The 13,708-nt window shown below is 57.0% G+C and overlaps 2 protein-coding genes across 3 annotated transcripts in view; one reads left to right on the top strand and one right to left on the bottom strand.

The window, feature by feature from the left end:
• Positions 1–145, bottom strand: part of Tmem129 (transmembrane protein 129, E3 ubiquitin ligase) — a 4,408-nt gene extending 4,263 nt beyond the window's left edge. Inside the window, exon 1 of the mRNA XM_048363980.1 lies at positions 1–145. Coding sequence (XP_048219937.1) covers positions 1–71 — 71 coding nt within the window. The 5' untranslated portion in view covers positions 72–145.
• A 456-nt stretch (positions 146–601) lies between these two features.
• On the top strand, positions 602–13,390 carry Tacc3 (transforming acidic coiled-coil containing protein 3). Of its 2 annotated transcripts, none has more exons than XM_048363978.1 (16): positions 602–734; positions 2,629–2,791; positions 2,887–3,026; positions 4,096–5,112; positions 5,660–5,723; positions 5,990–6,128; positions 7,992–8,044; positions 8,408–8,511; positions 9,388–9,475; positions 9,562–9,660; positions 10,244–10,320; positions 10,402–10,445; positions 10,999–11,159; positions 12,714–12,820; positions 12,904–13,024; positions 13,110–13,390. In XM_048363978.1, the coding sequence occupies exons 2-16, from the start codon at positions 2,630–2,632 to the stop codon at positions 13,173–13,175; spliced, it is 2,442 nt and encodes an 813-aa protein (XP_048219935.1). In that variant the 5' UTR covers positions 602–734; position 2,629; the 3' UTR covers positions 13,176–13,390. The 2 variants fall into 2 exon arrangements, with proteins under 2 accessions (XP_048219935.1, XP_048219934.1); XM_048363977.1 differs by having other exon boundaries at positions 603–734; positions 9,559–9,660.
• The last annotated feature ends 318 nt before the right edge of the window (positions 13,391–13,708 follow it).

The raw sequence follows: 13,708 nt of genomic DNA, 5'->3' as shown, positions 1-13,708 counted from the left end.
TTAGGCGTGAACACGAAGCACACGGCGAAGACCAGGTAGGCCAGCGTGAAGGTCACCTCGGGGCTGTCCATCGCTCCCCGCCGCGCGCGCGCGCCGCCCCGGGCGCGAGGCGGGGACCTCGAGCGGGCGCCGCGTCCCCGGCGGCCCGGGCGGGGAGGGCGGGCCGAGGCCGCGGGGCCCTCTGGGAAACCGAGTCCCTAGCCACCGGGCTCGCGGGGCGCTCTGGGAGACGGAGGCCTTTGTCAGGCTGCCGCAAAGCCCTCTGGGAAGTGGAGTCCGGTCTGGCCGGCGGCGGGCCAGCCGCGGGGCACTCTGGGAGCGGGTCTCTAGCCTGGCGGCCCGCGGGCACTGAAGAACTCTCTGGGCCCCTCGCACCGCTCAGAGCCGAGTTCCCGTGAGGGAACCCCGCGGACGAGGGCACCCCGCGGCCCCGGCCCACCCGCCCACGGAGGCGGGGGGCGCTCCCGATCCCGCTGGGTCCTCCGCGCCGGGCGTCCCGGAAGCGGAAGTGCGGGCCTGAGACCCGCCCCCGGCCGCGCGCCGATTGGCCGCCCGGCGCCCAGCGTCGTATTTGAATCGGCGGGCGCGGCGGCGGGCGGTTGCAGCCTCGGCCCGCGACGGCCTCTGGGCTCCTTTCAGCGGCGCTCCTCGGGCTCGGCCGGCGCGGAACCGGCGTCCCCTCCTCCCTTGCGGTGGGCGGCGGCTTGGGCCCGGGGCCCCGCGGAAGCCGACAGGTAAGCGGCGGCGGGCCGTGGCCCTCGGGGCGGGGGGTGGGGCCGCCTCCCGCGGCGGCCTCTCCCGGGCGGCTTCTCCGGGGCCCTACCGGGGCCCCTCGCGCCGGCGCTGCGTCTCCGGGCCGGGGCCCCGCCTGCGAGCTGGCCTGCCAGCATGGCCGGCCTCCCCCGGGCCTCCCTCCCCGCACTCGGCCGGCTCCCCGGGGCTGCGCCCGCCCCTCCGCCGCCCCGAAATCCAGCCCTCCTCCCCGCGGCCGCTCGTGGCTTCTCTGGGAAACAGGATCGGGCCTGCCTCGCCTCCTTGGTGCCGTCCTTCGCCGGGAAATGGGTGGTTCTTGGCCCCTCGGGGCCCAGATCGTACCTCTTCCTCATCCCTGCCCCAAATACAACTGGGGACCGTCTGCATTAACTAGCGCCTCTAGCGCCTTTACCTCGAACACCTGGAACTCAGTGCTTCTCCCAGGTGGACGGAGTTAAGGCAGTCTCTAAATGCCCACTCCTCAGCACCCTGCCTTCGAACCGCTTGACTGCTTTGCCCGTGGGGAAGGAAACGGGTCTCTCTGCCTGTAGGGCTCCCGTAACTCCATTTGACCTCCTGCCCTGGACACCTGGACATCTTCTCCCCACATACAAGGCAGATATGGTAAAAAAAAAAAAAAAAAAAAAAAAACACTCAGAGCCTAGCACTCCGTTGTCCACACACACGCAGCCCTTTCTGCATTAGTTTTCAAATAAGGTCTTTCACTGGGACTGGGAATGTGGTATAGCGGTAGCCTAGCATGCAGGCCCTGGGTTCCATTTCTCGGCACCACATACATAGAAAGGGCCAGCAGCTGCACTGTGGCTCAAATGGTAGAGCATTAGCCATGAGCAAAAAGAAGCTCAGCGACAGTGCCCAGGCCCTGAGTTTAAGCCTCCAACTGGCACCAAAAAAAAAAAAAAAAAAAAGCTGTCAGTATTGCCCCAGCTGCTCTTAGACTATGATCCTCCTGCTTCTGCCTCCCAAGTAGCTGGAATTAGAAGGTGTGAGGCACTGTGTGCACCACAGTGGATTTCTCAAGTTGAGTCAGCAACAGCCTCTCTGTGATCACTTCTTACCCACACCCCCTCTCTTACCTTTCAACCTGAGTTCCCAGGGCTTCACCAAGTGCCCACAGGTCCCTTTGAGCAATCAGGGCCTTGTGGTGCGTAGATGAGTGCTACTGTGACTGGGAACGTGATAAAATCTGTGTACTCATGGTGACCAGCATGAGGACCTGCTGAGTAAAATGGAATCACTAGATCCTGAGCTTGCCAAGAGGGCCTGATGTAGATTCTTCCTGACATCTGCTGAATGGCAGGGATCTCTGCATACCTTGCCTTCTCCCAGCTCCTCTGGGCTTCCACCCTGCAAACACCCTGGCTAGTCCCCACTTTCAGTAGGAGGGGTGCAGACTACAGTCACAGTCTTCCGTTCCTAGTCTGTGAACTTGGTCTCAGGTGCCTCTTGTGCTGTATACCATAGAGAAGGGGCCATGTGGACCCACTCGGCCTGTGTGGCTTCCTCTGGCTCTTGGTGTTTTGACAGCCAGCATTTTTCTGCCTTCTATAGTGTAAAGCAGAAGTCAGAGTGATTGTATGGGTCGCATTCTTTCTGTCTCAGCCTAAACTCTTTTAGCTCTTGGTCTAAGAGGTAGCAGTGCAGCCCGAAGCAGGACAAGCATTCGAAGGCTTTTCCTGCTTTGCCTCACAGAGGCCAACTGCATGAGAAGTGAGCTTCGGAGTGCGGATGAGCTATGCAGATGCCCTGTGCAAGACTAGGACATCCCTGTCGCTGTGGATCGGTTGTGGCAGTGGTGTCTGTGAAGCCAGATAATCGTCCTCACACTGACACGACCATGTTCTGCTTTTCCAGAATGAGTCTGCAGATCTTAAGTGACGAAAATATCACCAGTGAAAAAAATGCAGAAAACTGTGACTTCCTGTTTTCACCACCAGAACTTAGTGGAAGATCATCTGTTCTTCGTCCATCACAGAAAGAAAATGTGCTCCCCAGAAACCAGGCAAAAGCTGCAAAGGTAAGTGTGAGCTGTAATGTCTGCCCACTCTGGGGACCTCTGACTGCATGGCACTGGGGTGTGCTTATGAACGCTGTTTCCCTAATCTCCCAAAGGTGACTTTTCAGACACCACTGCGGGATCCACAGACACACAAGATCTTAAGCCCTAGTATGACCAGCAAACTTGAGACTCATTTTGCTTTGGATGACAGTGTTGGATTAGAAAACTACTGTGTCTGGCCACAGAAAGACAAGTAAGTATTGGTGCCACTTAACGTCTTACAACTCTACTCTCTGGAAGTCCTGGCGAGAACGCACAGTGCTATCCCGTCTGGACTGGCTTTCTCCTGATCTTTGTCTTGAGCGTATGTAGTATCTAGCCAATTAGTTAGTGGAGAGTTAATCATCAGCTACTTGGGATTCATTTTAATTGGATACTTTCACTCCTCTGCTGTGTCCTTGCCACTCAGTCTTTGCTTCTGTAGCTTGCCAGAATGTCAGAGTGCTGTCCTCCAGAGTGGCCAGCGTGGCAGCCTGGAAGCTCAGTGCCACCGTGTGTCATCTGGGAGGGAGGAGAGCAGCTGTGAGCAGTCTTCATTAAGCAGGGAATTCCTTACCCCAACTTCCTTGATTTTTTTTTTTTGTCTTTAATTAAATATTTCCAAACTAGGAAAAAAGTTTTCTAAGAGCAGGGTTGTGAGCATAGGGTCCCCTTCATCTGAACTACTGAAGTGGCAAACTTGGATGTGTGACCTTGGCCTCTTCCAGCAATCTGAAGATCAAATAATACTTGCCCCAAACAAAGCAGCATATGCTCTCTTACATGCGGTCTATCTAATTCCCAGCCCTACACACCATCCTCCTGCTGTGGCAGTAGGGTTTCTTGTCTGTCAGGGACGGTGGCTTTGTCTCCTTGCTTCTTGCCACCCCGTGGTATTTGTGAGGCACCACAGGGTCAGAATCTTGGTAGGAACGTGTACCATGGACCTTGTACTCCACAAAGCAACCAGGCCCTGTCTGAAGCCAGCATTCTTATGGACTGCAACTGTCCATGGTCTCTGGGCTAAAGAGGAAAAGAAAACTGGTTAGCAAAGACTCCTACACTGGAGTAGCTGGTTTGTTGAGCATCTGTCTGCTTTGTCTCTCAGAGCCTGCGTGATCCCCATACCACCAGCCCTGATCTGTACTCAGTGGGATTTAATCCAGAGGGTAGAGTTGACTGAACTGTCTTGCTTCCCCATCTTTACCTAATGTTTTCCCATGGCCTCAAATCTAATTGAAAAGCTCATAGATTGCTTAGTGTTAATTCTTGTTTCTAAAAAGCCAACAGTTCCCCAGAGCTACCAATGGATTTCTCCAGAAAGAAGCAGTGGTCAATGCTGACTCTCCTCCAAAGGACACAAACTCAGCTTTTGGAGATGATGGTTCCAGCAAGCCTAGCTCAGCCCCTCTGGCTGACACAAGTTCCTCGGGCTCTTGCCAGAGCCCAGCAAGTCCTAAAGTCTGCACGGCGTCACCCACCGTGTCTGGCAGCCCTAGGCAGGCCTTCAAGGGAAGCACCAGCTCTTACTCACTAGATGAAAGCTTGCCATCTGCCTCTAAGACCCTGGAAGAGCCTCCTGGAGAGACGGCGTACAAACTCGAGGCAGAGGCCTCTCCCGGAGTCTCAGAAGAAAGCGCACACAGTGCTGTCTCGGTTGTGGCTGCTTCCCCTACTGGCACAAGCTCTGAAGACCTGCATGGTGGAGGAGCACCCCCCACAGACCCAACTAGTGAGGTCCCAGCCTGCCCTGAGGTTGTGAGCGCCCCTGAGCTAACAGCTGATGCCTGGTCCCCACCCCAGCTGTGCTCATCTGGTACTGAGAACGCAGCCCCAGCCAGCCCTCTGCCATCTGTCGAGGCCACAGATCCAAGCCTTAGGGAGGAAGAAGCCACCAGCCAAATGGATGTTCCTTCAAGGTGTAACTCTTTGAGGCTGGAGTTCAACTTCTCTGATGACACCAGCACTGAAAGGGCTCCTCCATCGAGGAGATTAGCCAAAAGACCCGGCCTCCAGCCTCCCCTGAGGGGGTCAGAGGCAAGGCAGCAGCAGGACCCCAAGGAGCCAGACGGGAGCGATGGACCGAGAGTGGGGGACAAGTGCCCCAAGGCTGCTTCCTTGAACTCTAATCACATTGACCTGGACAAGCTGGACAACCCAGATTCAAGTCCACGGGGTGACCCCAAATCTGGCTGCCGAGAGGCCCAGCCCCCAGGAAGCCCCCAGATGAGAGTGGTGCACCCAGCGGCTCCACCACTGAGCACGGGGCCTGTGGCTACTGAGAACTCACCACCAAGCCAGTAAGTTGAGAGAGGGCAGCTCTCCGGGGCCTGAGTCCAGAAGCTCCACTTATCCCCTTGTGGGCAGCCAGAATTCCCTCAGCCTTAGCAGATAAGACTGAGGTGGGAGGCACAGCAACTGGGCCCCGACCTGGGACCACGGGACACTAAGAATGATACAGCCAGGTGTGGGTCACACAACCGTACTCAGCACTCGGGAGGCTAAGGCAGAAAGAAGGATCACAAGCTCAGGGCCAGCTTAGGCAAATAGAACCCATCTCAAAAAAATGATACAAACAAGCACAAGCCACCACTGGGGTGGAAACAGTGTGGCTGGCACTGTGTCAAGGTAGTGGCCCAGTCATGCCCCTTAGGACCAAGCAGTGACCCAAGTCTGGGACTGTCATTCCAGAAGCCAAGCGTAGCTTGTTACCACAGAGTTCCATATGCTTTCGCATACCTTTTAGTGTGACCATCTTGGGTGAACCAGCACAGAGGGAGACATGTGTCAGCTTAGTGGCAGCAGCTGTAGGGGTGGCACACGTCTCTGATGACCCAATCTTTCTAGGCAGCTGTGTTCAGCCCGTGCAGACGATACGCAGGCACCTGAGAGTCCAAGAGCAAAAGGCAAGGTACGGAAGGGGGGGGGGGGCCTGTCTGCGTGCACACAGGTGCATGTGTGGTGTGTACGCACAGATGCAGCCTTTTGCTCTCACCTCTGCTGTTTATTATGTAGAAAAGGCCACCAGCCGTCTTCTGGTACCAGTTGGCCATGTAACTACCTTCCTCCCTTCTTCTCTAGGGCTTCTTTCTCCTCTGGGCTTACTTTGAGGCAACTGGGTAAGGCAGAACTCTACCGAGGAGTTTTCCACTGTAATCATGCTGGCCTTCCTTCTAGGAGGGAACCCTGACTTCCTCAAACACTTTGGCTCCCACAAGCTGTGTGGACAGTTTGCTGATTGCCCATCCTGCTGAGCCAGTGCCTGGATCTCCTCAGCAGGAGCTGAAGGACGAGAGCTTCCGAGACCCAGCTGAGGGTAGGTGACTCTCAGCTGTCCCTGTTGGTGCCCCTGAAAACGCCCATGAACGAGCACTTGGGTTCTGTCGGTTCAACTCTCGTTTACAGGTAGTCATTCTTCAGACTGCTCTGCTCCGCCACTAAATGACTTAATATGAGCTTTGATGAGATTCATCAAAAGATGAATCACTTTGGTAGAGTGGAGCTGGTGCCTTCACTGCAGAGGAGAAGATGGAAGTGTAGACTACCTTAGAAAGGCAGGCAAAAGATGGGGGTAGGAAATGCAAGTGCAAGACAAAGGCATGCAAAGTACAGGATGCTACTGGTAACCAGAGGAGTACGTCAGTGTGAGTTCACTGAGAACTGAGGGCTGAAATAAAGGCTATTAAGTGACTTGTAAGATCTCAATTTTGGCTTCTTACAAATGAAGACTGGAAGTACATATAGGCTTTTTCTCTCTTTTTTTTTTTTGTACCTGTACTGCGACTTGAACTCAGAGCCCAAACACTGTCCCTTAGCTTTTTTGCTCAAGGCTAGTGCTGTACCACTTGAGCCACAGCTCCACTTCCAGCTTCTTGGTGATTAATTGGAGATAAGTGTCTCACAGACTTTTCCTGTCCAGGTTGGCTTTAAACCGCAATCCTTAGATCTCAGCCTCCTGAGTAGTTAGGATTACAGGTATGAACCACCAGAGCCCAACTCACTTGATTTTTTTTTCATTCATAACTGAGTCAAAAGTCTACTTCTGGCCTTTCGTTGGTTATTGGAGATAAAAGTCTGAAATTAGTTTGCCTGGACTGGCTTCTGAAATTCTCAGATCCTCAGCCTGCTGGATAGCTAGGATTTAAGGGCAAGCCACTGATGCCAACTTTTTTTTTTTTTTTTTTTTTTTTTTTTGCCAGTCCTGGGACTTGAACTCAAGGGCCTGGGCACTGTCCCTGAGCCACTTTTTTTTTTTTTTTTTTGGCCAGTCCTGGGCCTTGGACTCTGGGCCTGAGCACTGTCCCTGGCTTCTTCCCGCTCAAGGCTAGCACTCCGCCACTTGAGCCACAGCGCCGCTTCTGGCCGTTTTCTGTATATGTGGTGCTGGGGAATCAAACCTAGGGCCTCGTGTATCCGAGGCAGGCACTCTTGCCACTAGGCTATATCCCCAGCCCCCTGAGCCACTTTTGCTCAAGGCTGGCACTCTACTACTTGAGGCACGGTGCTACTTCTGGCTTTTTCTGTGTGTGTGGTGCCGAGGAATCGAACCCAGGGCTTCATGCATGCTAGGCAAGCACTCTACGGCTCAGCCACATTCCCAGCCCCCCTTTTGCCTATGTAATTTGGGCTATTTTTTTACTTGCCGCATTTTAAGAGGTAAGTCCCTAGTCAGATACACAGCTGGCCCACAGCATCCAGGGACACCACATTCTTGGATCCAGTCTTGGGTAGGAATGTTTTTTTAAGCATTTACCTGTGGGTACTAGTAGTTCATGCCTGTAATCCTAGCTACTCAGGAGCCTGAGGTTTGAGGATCGTGGCTCAAGGCCAGCTTAACCAGAGTCTTGAACAGAGCCAAAAGACTATCTCTGATAAATGAGCAAAAGGAAAAGGCCAGACGTGAAGGGTTGGAGGCGTGCTGAGGTGGGGAACACCAGCCTGTGAGGGAAAGTGAGCCAGGACTAAAGATCGGGCTCAGGCAGTAGAGGGCCAAGCAGGAGCATAAGGCCGGGTTCGGGGCCTTGATGCTCACGCTAGCTAAGGAGAGCGGACAGTCGCTCCTGTGTGTGCAGCTGGGGGCCACGGCAGGGAGCTCCCCACATGTGTTTGGAGGAACGATGGGTATCTGTGGGCCCAGGGTACAGAGGAGGTGACAGCAGCTGTGACTAGCCCGTTTCAGTTCTAGGCACCTGTGCTGAGGTGGATTACCTGGAACAGTTTGGAACTTCCTCGGTAGGTACCCAGCGCTCCAACGGCAGCCTCACAAAGTATGTATCTCCTGCGTGGCCCGGGCCCCCGGGCCCTTGACAGCCCAGAACATCCCGTAGCTTGTCTCCACGGCATCCTTTAACCCTAGCAGAGTCCTGACCCAGGTGCCCACCCTAAGTAAGGGACAAGAGTGGGCACACCGGCGCCAGTGGCACGATGCATTGTGGTCTCCCAGAGCCCTTTTCCCAACATCATCCAGCGTCCGGAACAGCCTGCTGTCTGTTGGGACAGCAGTGGTCCCTGTCAGCTACCCATCCCCTGTCCCCACCCCTTCACCCCTAGTGTAAGCCAACTGCCCATCCCTTTTCCCCTCCTCTCCCCTTCTAGTTTAAGGAGTCGGCTTGGAGGAAGCAGTCCTTGTACCTGAAGTTTGACCCACTCCTGAAAGACAGCCCTCTTCGGCCAGTATCTTTGGTCCCAGCAGTAAACAGGTATGTTCCCTCCTCTGTGAAACTTGGCTGAGGCAAGGGAGTCAGGTGGCTAGGGCTTTCTAGAAAACGCGAGGCTGATCTGAACTAGAAATAAGTCGGTGAGCAAACAGGACAGACAAGGCTGAGGCCAGCCGTGTGACAGCAGGCAGCCTTCCTGTGAGAGGAGCCCCCGTGCTTGACACGCCGGCCAGCCCGGTAGGTGAAACCTCTACATGCACAGCCGCGTTAGCACCCAGTGGCCAGGTGTGCACAGAGGTTTGGTTTTACATGCACAGCCGCGTTAGCACCCAGTGGCCAGGTGTGCACAGAGGTTTGGTTTTATAAGTAAAACTGCCTGCCGTCGTGTCTGTTCCTTCACAAATTGTCTGTGGTGAGCTGCATCCCACAGTCAGAGGCCACGTGACCTTCACGCCGACAGCATGACCGCTTGATGGGCGAATGCCACGCTAGCCCCAGCTCTGGAAGAAAATGGATGTATTTGTGTAATACGGGAGAATGACGCACTGAGCGTGGCGTGAAACTCCCGGAGCCGAGGCAGGACAGGGCTTGCTGCCCCCACTGAGGCCCCACGCTGCGCCCTGGGGGCCTCACCGACGAGGCCCCTCCCACCTGACCGTGCAGCGAGGAGAGCGGAGGGGCTGCGGCCAGAGGAGACGTCGGACCTGACCGATCCCAGCCGCTATTAGATATAGTAGAACATGTCTGGTCACAGCCCTCAGGAGGCGGAGGCAGGGGGGGTCACAGGTTCGTGGCCAGTCTGCACTACATAGCAAGTAAATAGCCTATTCACCGAGCTTGTAAGACTGGGAGCATCTGCCCTTGTGCCCCGCGCCTCCTGCAGGGCGCGAGGTGAGCTGGCTGCCTGTCTGTCCTCAGCCCGCAGGACACCGGCAAGCCTGCCTCCGGAAACCTACTGGAAGCCAAGCTGGTGGAGTTGGACTTTCTGGGCGCCCTGGATGGTCCTGTAAGCACTTCGGTCTCTTTGGAGCAATCTTTTTTGTGGCCTAAGGAGGTGACGGTGGTCTTGAGGCCCTGTGTTTACTCCAGCAGGTGCCTGGCCCATCCCCGTGTGTCCCTGGGCTTGGAGATGTGTCTACTGGGCCCATTGTGGAGGTGCTACAGTACAGCCAGAAAGACCTGGATGCAGCGGTAAGGCAGGGTCTGCCTGGGAGCAGCTAAGAAGTAGGCCCCGGTGGTTCTCAGCATGGCCCTGGTGAGGCATGGGTCCCAGCAGCCCCGTGTGTGCCGCTGACAGCCCGAGCTCAGCCTCCCGTGGGAGAGGCGGCGGCAGTGTGGGCTCTGGGCAGTCCAGGTGGCACAGCATGAGGTGGTGTTTGGAGCTACAAACCTAGGTGCTGCCCATGTCCCGCCCTCCTTGTCTCCTCCATCCAGGCGCGTCGGTGGTCAGCCACCTGCCTGGTCCTCCTCCGACACACAGGCCCGGCCTGTTTTAAGAGGCTCCAGAGCCCTCCTCAGGGATCTGGTGCACACCGGTGGGGCAGGTGGGCCAGGAAAACAGCCGGTAGTGATCCCCAAGGGTGTGTTCCCTCCAGGGCCTGTGGCATGCACCCCATATTCCCAGGGTGCCCGCAGAAACGTCTGCACCACCCCACCCCCATCTGAGAGACCCCATGAATGACTCCAGGACAAGCCCAGGAGTCCACACAAGTCCTCTGGGTGGGTTGGGGAGGCCCCTCGGCTGTGAGTGCTGATGGGCACACGGCTTTGGCAGGTGAGTGCGGTACAGCAGGAGAACCTGGAGCTGAAAAGCAAGTGTGAGGAGCTCTACCTGAAATACCTGGAGATGGGGTAAGGCCGCCGCACCCCAGCCCTGGCCTAGCTCTGCTCGCGGTCACGAGCCACAGCCCCTCATCAGCCCTCTCCCCACAGGAAGATCGTGGACGGGTTTGAAGAGATCGTGCACCATTCAATGGGTAAAGCCGCTGCTCCTGGGTTGTGTCTGCAGGTGTGGTCAGCCTGCCTTCGGGCCCCAGGGATGCCCTTACGGAGGGACCCTGAGGGCAGGCTGGAGTGAGGTGGGCTGCCCACGGGGCCGGAACTCACTAGACCCCAGGCTGATGAGGCCACGGTGGGGACACAGCCTGAGCAGCCGTGGCTCCGCCATGCCCTGCCCGCACTGGAAGGCCCTGCCCGGTGGCCTCTGCGGACATCAGACAGGGCAGGGCACAGGGCCGGGGCTCCATGGAGGGGTCCCTAGGAGGGTCCCAGCGGCTCGCTGGCCTGTCTCACGGGGGTGTCTAGGGCCCCCTCTCGCTGACTCCCTGCGGGGCAGACGTGGAAGGGGCACACAGAAAGTGAGGCTGGCTACCTCGGGGGGGACCCTGGACCCTGGAGGGCTCATCTCTTGAGGCTCCTGTGGCAAGCCCCCTGCCTCTCCTGCTGCCCCCCCAGCCCTCATTTTCTGGACTGTTTCTGGGAGTTTGCATGATGGTAGCTGCTCTAACACACGTGTTGCTTTTCTTTAAGAGGAGACCCAGAAACAGAAGGAGCTTGCCCAAGCCAAAATCCAGAAGGTTCTAAAGGAGAGAGACCAACTTACTGCAGACCTGAACTCCCTGGAGAAGTCATTCTCTGACCTCTTCAAGCGATTTGAGAAGCAGAAGGAGGTGATTGAAGGTTACCGCAAGGTGCGTGGCGCCACCGCGCTGTGGGCTCTGCTTTGTTGTGGATTGCCCACCACACCGGGCCCGTGTCCACTCGGTGCAGTGTACGCCTGCCCCTTCCCCCTCCCCCCACTCCAGGACGGTCCTCATCCCATAGACACGGGGAGGGGGAGACGCCTGCCCCCCCCCACTCCCCACTCCAGGACGGTCCTCATCCCATAGACACGGGGAGGGGGAGATGCCTGCCCCCCCCACTCCCCACTCCAGGACGGTCCTCATCCCATAGACACGGGGAGGGGGAGACGCCTGCCCCCCCCACCCACACTCCCCACTCCAGGACGGTCCTCATCCCATAGACACGGGGAGGGGGAGACGCCTGCCCCTCCCCCCCCTCCCCACTCCAGGACGGTCCTCATCCCATAGACACGGGGAGGGGGAGATGCCTGCCACTCCCCACCCCAGGACGGTCCTCATCCCATAGACACGGGGAGGGGGAGATGCCTGCCCCCCCCCCACTCCCCACTCCAGGACGGTCCTCATCCCATAGACACGGGGAGGGGGAGATGCCTGCCCCTCCCCCCCTCCCCACTCCAGGACGGTCCTCATCCCATAGACACGGGGAGGGGGAGATGCCTGCCCCTCCCCCCCCTCCCCACTCCAGGACGGTCCTCATCCCATAGACACGGGGAGGGGGAGATGCCTGCCCCTCCCCCCCCTCCCCACTCCAGGACGGTCCTCATCCCATAGACACGGGGAGGGGGAGATGGGTCACAGTAGAGCTGGCTGAGACAGCTCAAGGAAGTCATAGAACCCCATAGAGAAAACCAGGGCTGTAGCTCCTTGGCAAGACCCATGTCTGGCATGCTTGTGGCTCTGAATTGGAATCCCCAGCAAGTACCAGTGCAGTGGGGAGTGCAGTCTGCGCACAGCAGTGGTGATGGAGCTGGGCTTGGCGGCTTGGCCGGGGACGGGTGAGCCTGTGGACAGGCTCCAGCCCTTCTTGGTCATTTGACCTTCGGCGCTCAGCTGGGGGCGGGGGGGGGGGTCAGTCCTGTGGCCTGGGCGCTGTCCCTGAGCCTCTGTGTTCAAGGCTAACGTCCTACCACTTGAGCCTCAGCTCCATTCTGGAGATAAGAATCTCAGTCTTTTTTGCCCGGGCTGGCTTTGAACCATGACCTTCACCTCTCAGTCTCATAAGCAGCTAGGATTCCAGGCCTGGGTCACCCACGCCCAGCAGCACTGAGCTTTGTGGAGTGGATAGGAGATGCTGGCGAGTGTCGTGGGGAAGGCACTGAGAGACCGTCGCCCCCTCTCAGCGTGGAGGGTGGGCCAGATCCCCATGCTTGCCCCCGCCCCTCCCCCCGCCCTCCAACACAGCGTAACACCCGCAGTGCAAGTGCTCCGAAGTCAGACTAAGAGTGGGACCGTGTATAAACAAGACATTTTCCCAAAGGAAAATGGGAACTGTGGGTCACCACTGTCCCCAGACAGCAAACTAGCCTGCACGCCGCTCCCACGGTGCCTGCGAGGTCTGACAAAATAGCACCCACCAGTGGTTGTATGTGCTCGTTCCTAAAGAACGAAGACTCCCTGAAGAAGTGTGTGGAGGAGTACATAGTGAGGATTGAAAAGGAGGGCCAGAGGTACCAGGTGCTGAAGGTCCACGCAGAGGAGAAGCTCAAACTGTGAGTGTGGGCACAGACCCAGGCTGGGGGCGGGGAGGCGGACGGGGCCTCTGAGCCGGGCCGCCTTTGCCCCGCCCCTACAGAGCAAATGAGGAGATCGCTCAGGTGCGAAGCAAGGCCCAAGCAGAGGCCTTGGCCTTCCAGGCCAGCCTCAGGAAGGCACAGATGCAGATTCACTCGCTGGAGAAGACCGTGGAGCAGAAGGTGGGGCACGGGACCCTTGGGCCCTGCCGTCCAGAGCAGGCTCCCCTTGAGCATTGGCAGATACAGTGCCCCCTTCTCTCTCCAGACTAAAGAGAACGAGGAACTGTCCAAGATCTGTGATGACCTCATCTCCAAGATGGAGAAGATCTGAGCACAGCCAGCCCACCCGTCTGTCTGTCCACCTGTCCATTCTTCTGTCTCATTTCCAAGATGGAGAAGATCTGACCACAGCCATCCTCCCTTCTGTCCCCCCGTTGGTTCTCCTGTCTGTCTGACTTGTCTTAGTTTTGAGTTCTTACAGCCTCAGCTTACTTTTAAAGTAGATCGATTTTAAGAAGTCTAAATAAAGTTTCTCTATATTCAAACTGAACTCTCCACCCTGGGCTTGTTTTGCTTTAGTTACTTTTTAGTAGGTCCTAGACTTCCCCGTCTCCCGGGACTGTCCTGGGGCTGCAGTCCTCCTACCTACGTCCCTGCCTAGCTGGGATTGTGGGCTTGTGCTACCAGCTTACCTTTGCTTTACGTTCGCTGTTGTGTGGCAGTACAGGGGTTTTGAACTTGGCCTTGTATGTAGCTTGTTTGCCTGGCTGGTGTCCTGTCACTTGAGACACACCTTCAGCCTAGCTCTTTGCTATTCTGGAGGTGGAATCTTGTGGATTTTTGCCTGGGATGACTTCAAACTAC

The sequence above is a fragment of the Perognathus longimembris genome, chromosome 16, assembly GCF_023159225.1.
Source record: "Perognathus longimembris pacificus isolate PPM17 chromosome 16, ASM2315922v1, whole genome shotgun sequence".
Classification (NCBI taxonomy): Eukaryota; Metazoa; Chordata; class Mammalia; order Rodentia; family Heteromyidae; genus Perognathus; species Perognathus longimembris.
The sequence above is the reverse complement of the archived record's forward strand: the minus strand, read 5'-3'. Positions and strand labels throughout refer to the sequence as shown.

What these genes read in the sequence shown, in the direction of transcription:
- Tacc3 (XM_048363977.1), top strand. Translation starts at nt 2,630, where the DNA reads ATGAGTCTGCAGATCTTAAGTGACGAAAATATCACCAGTGAAAAAAAT. An exon ending in GTCCAAGAGCAAAAGGCAAG is followed by an intron (nt 5,724 to 5,989) that starts GTACGGAAGGGG and finishes CCTTCCTTCTAG; the next exon opens with GAGGGAACCCTGACTTCCTC. An exon ending in AGAAGACCGTGGAGCAGAAG is followed by an intron (nt 13,025 to 13,109) that starts GTGGGGCACGGG and finishes TTCTCTCTCCAG; the next exon opens with ACTAAAGAGAACGAGGAACT.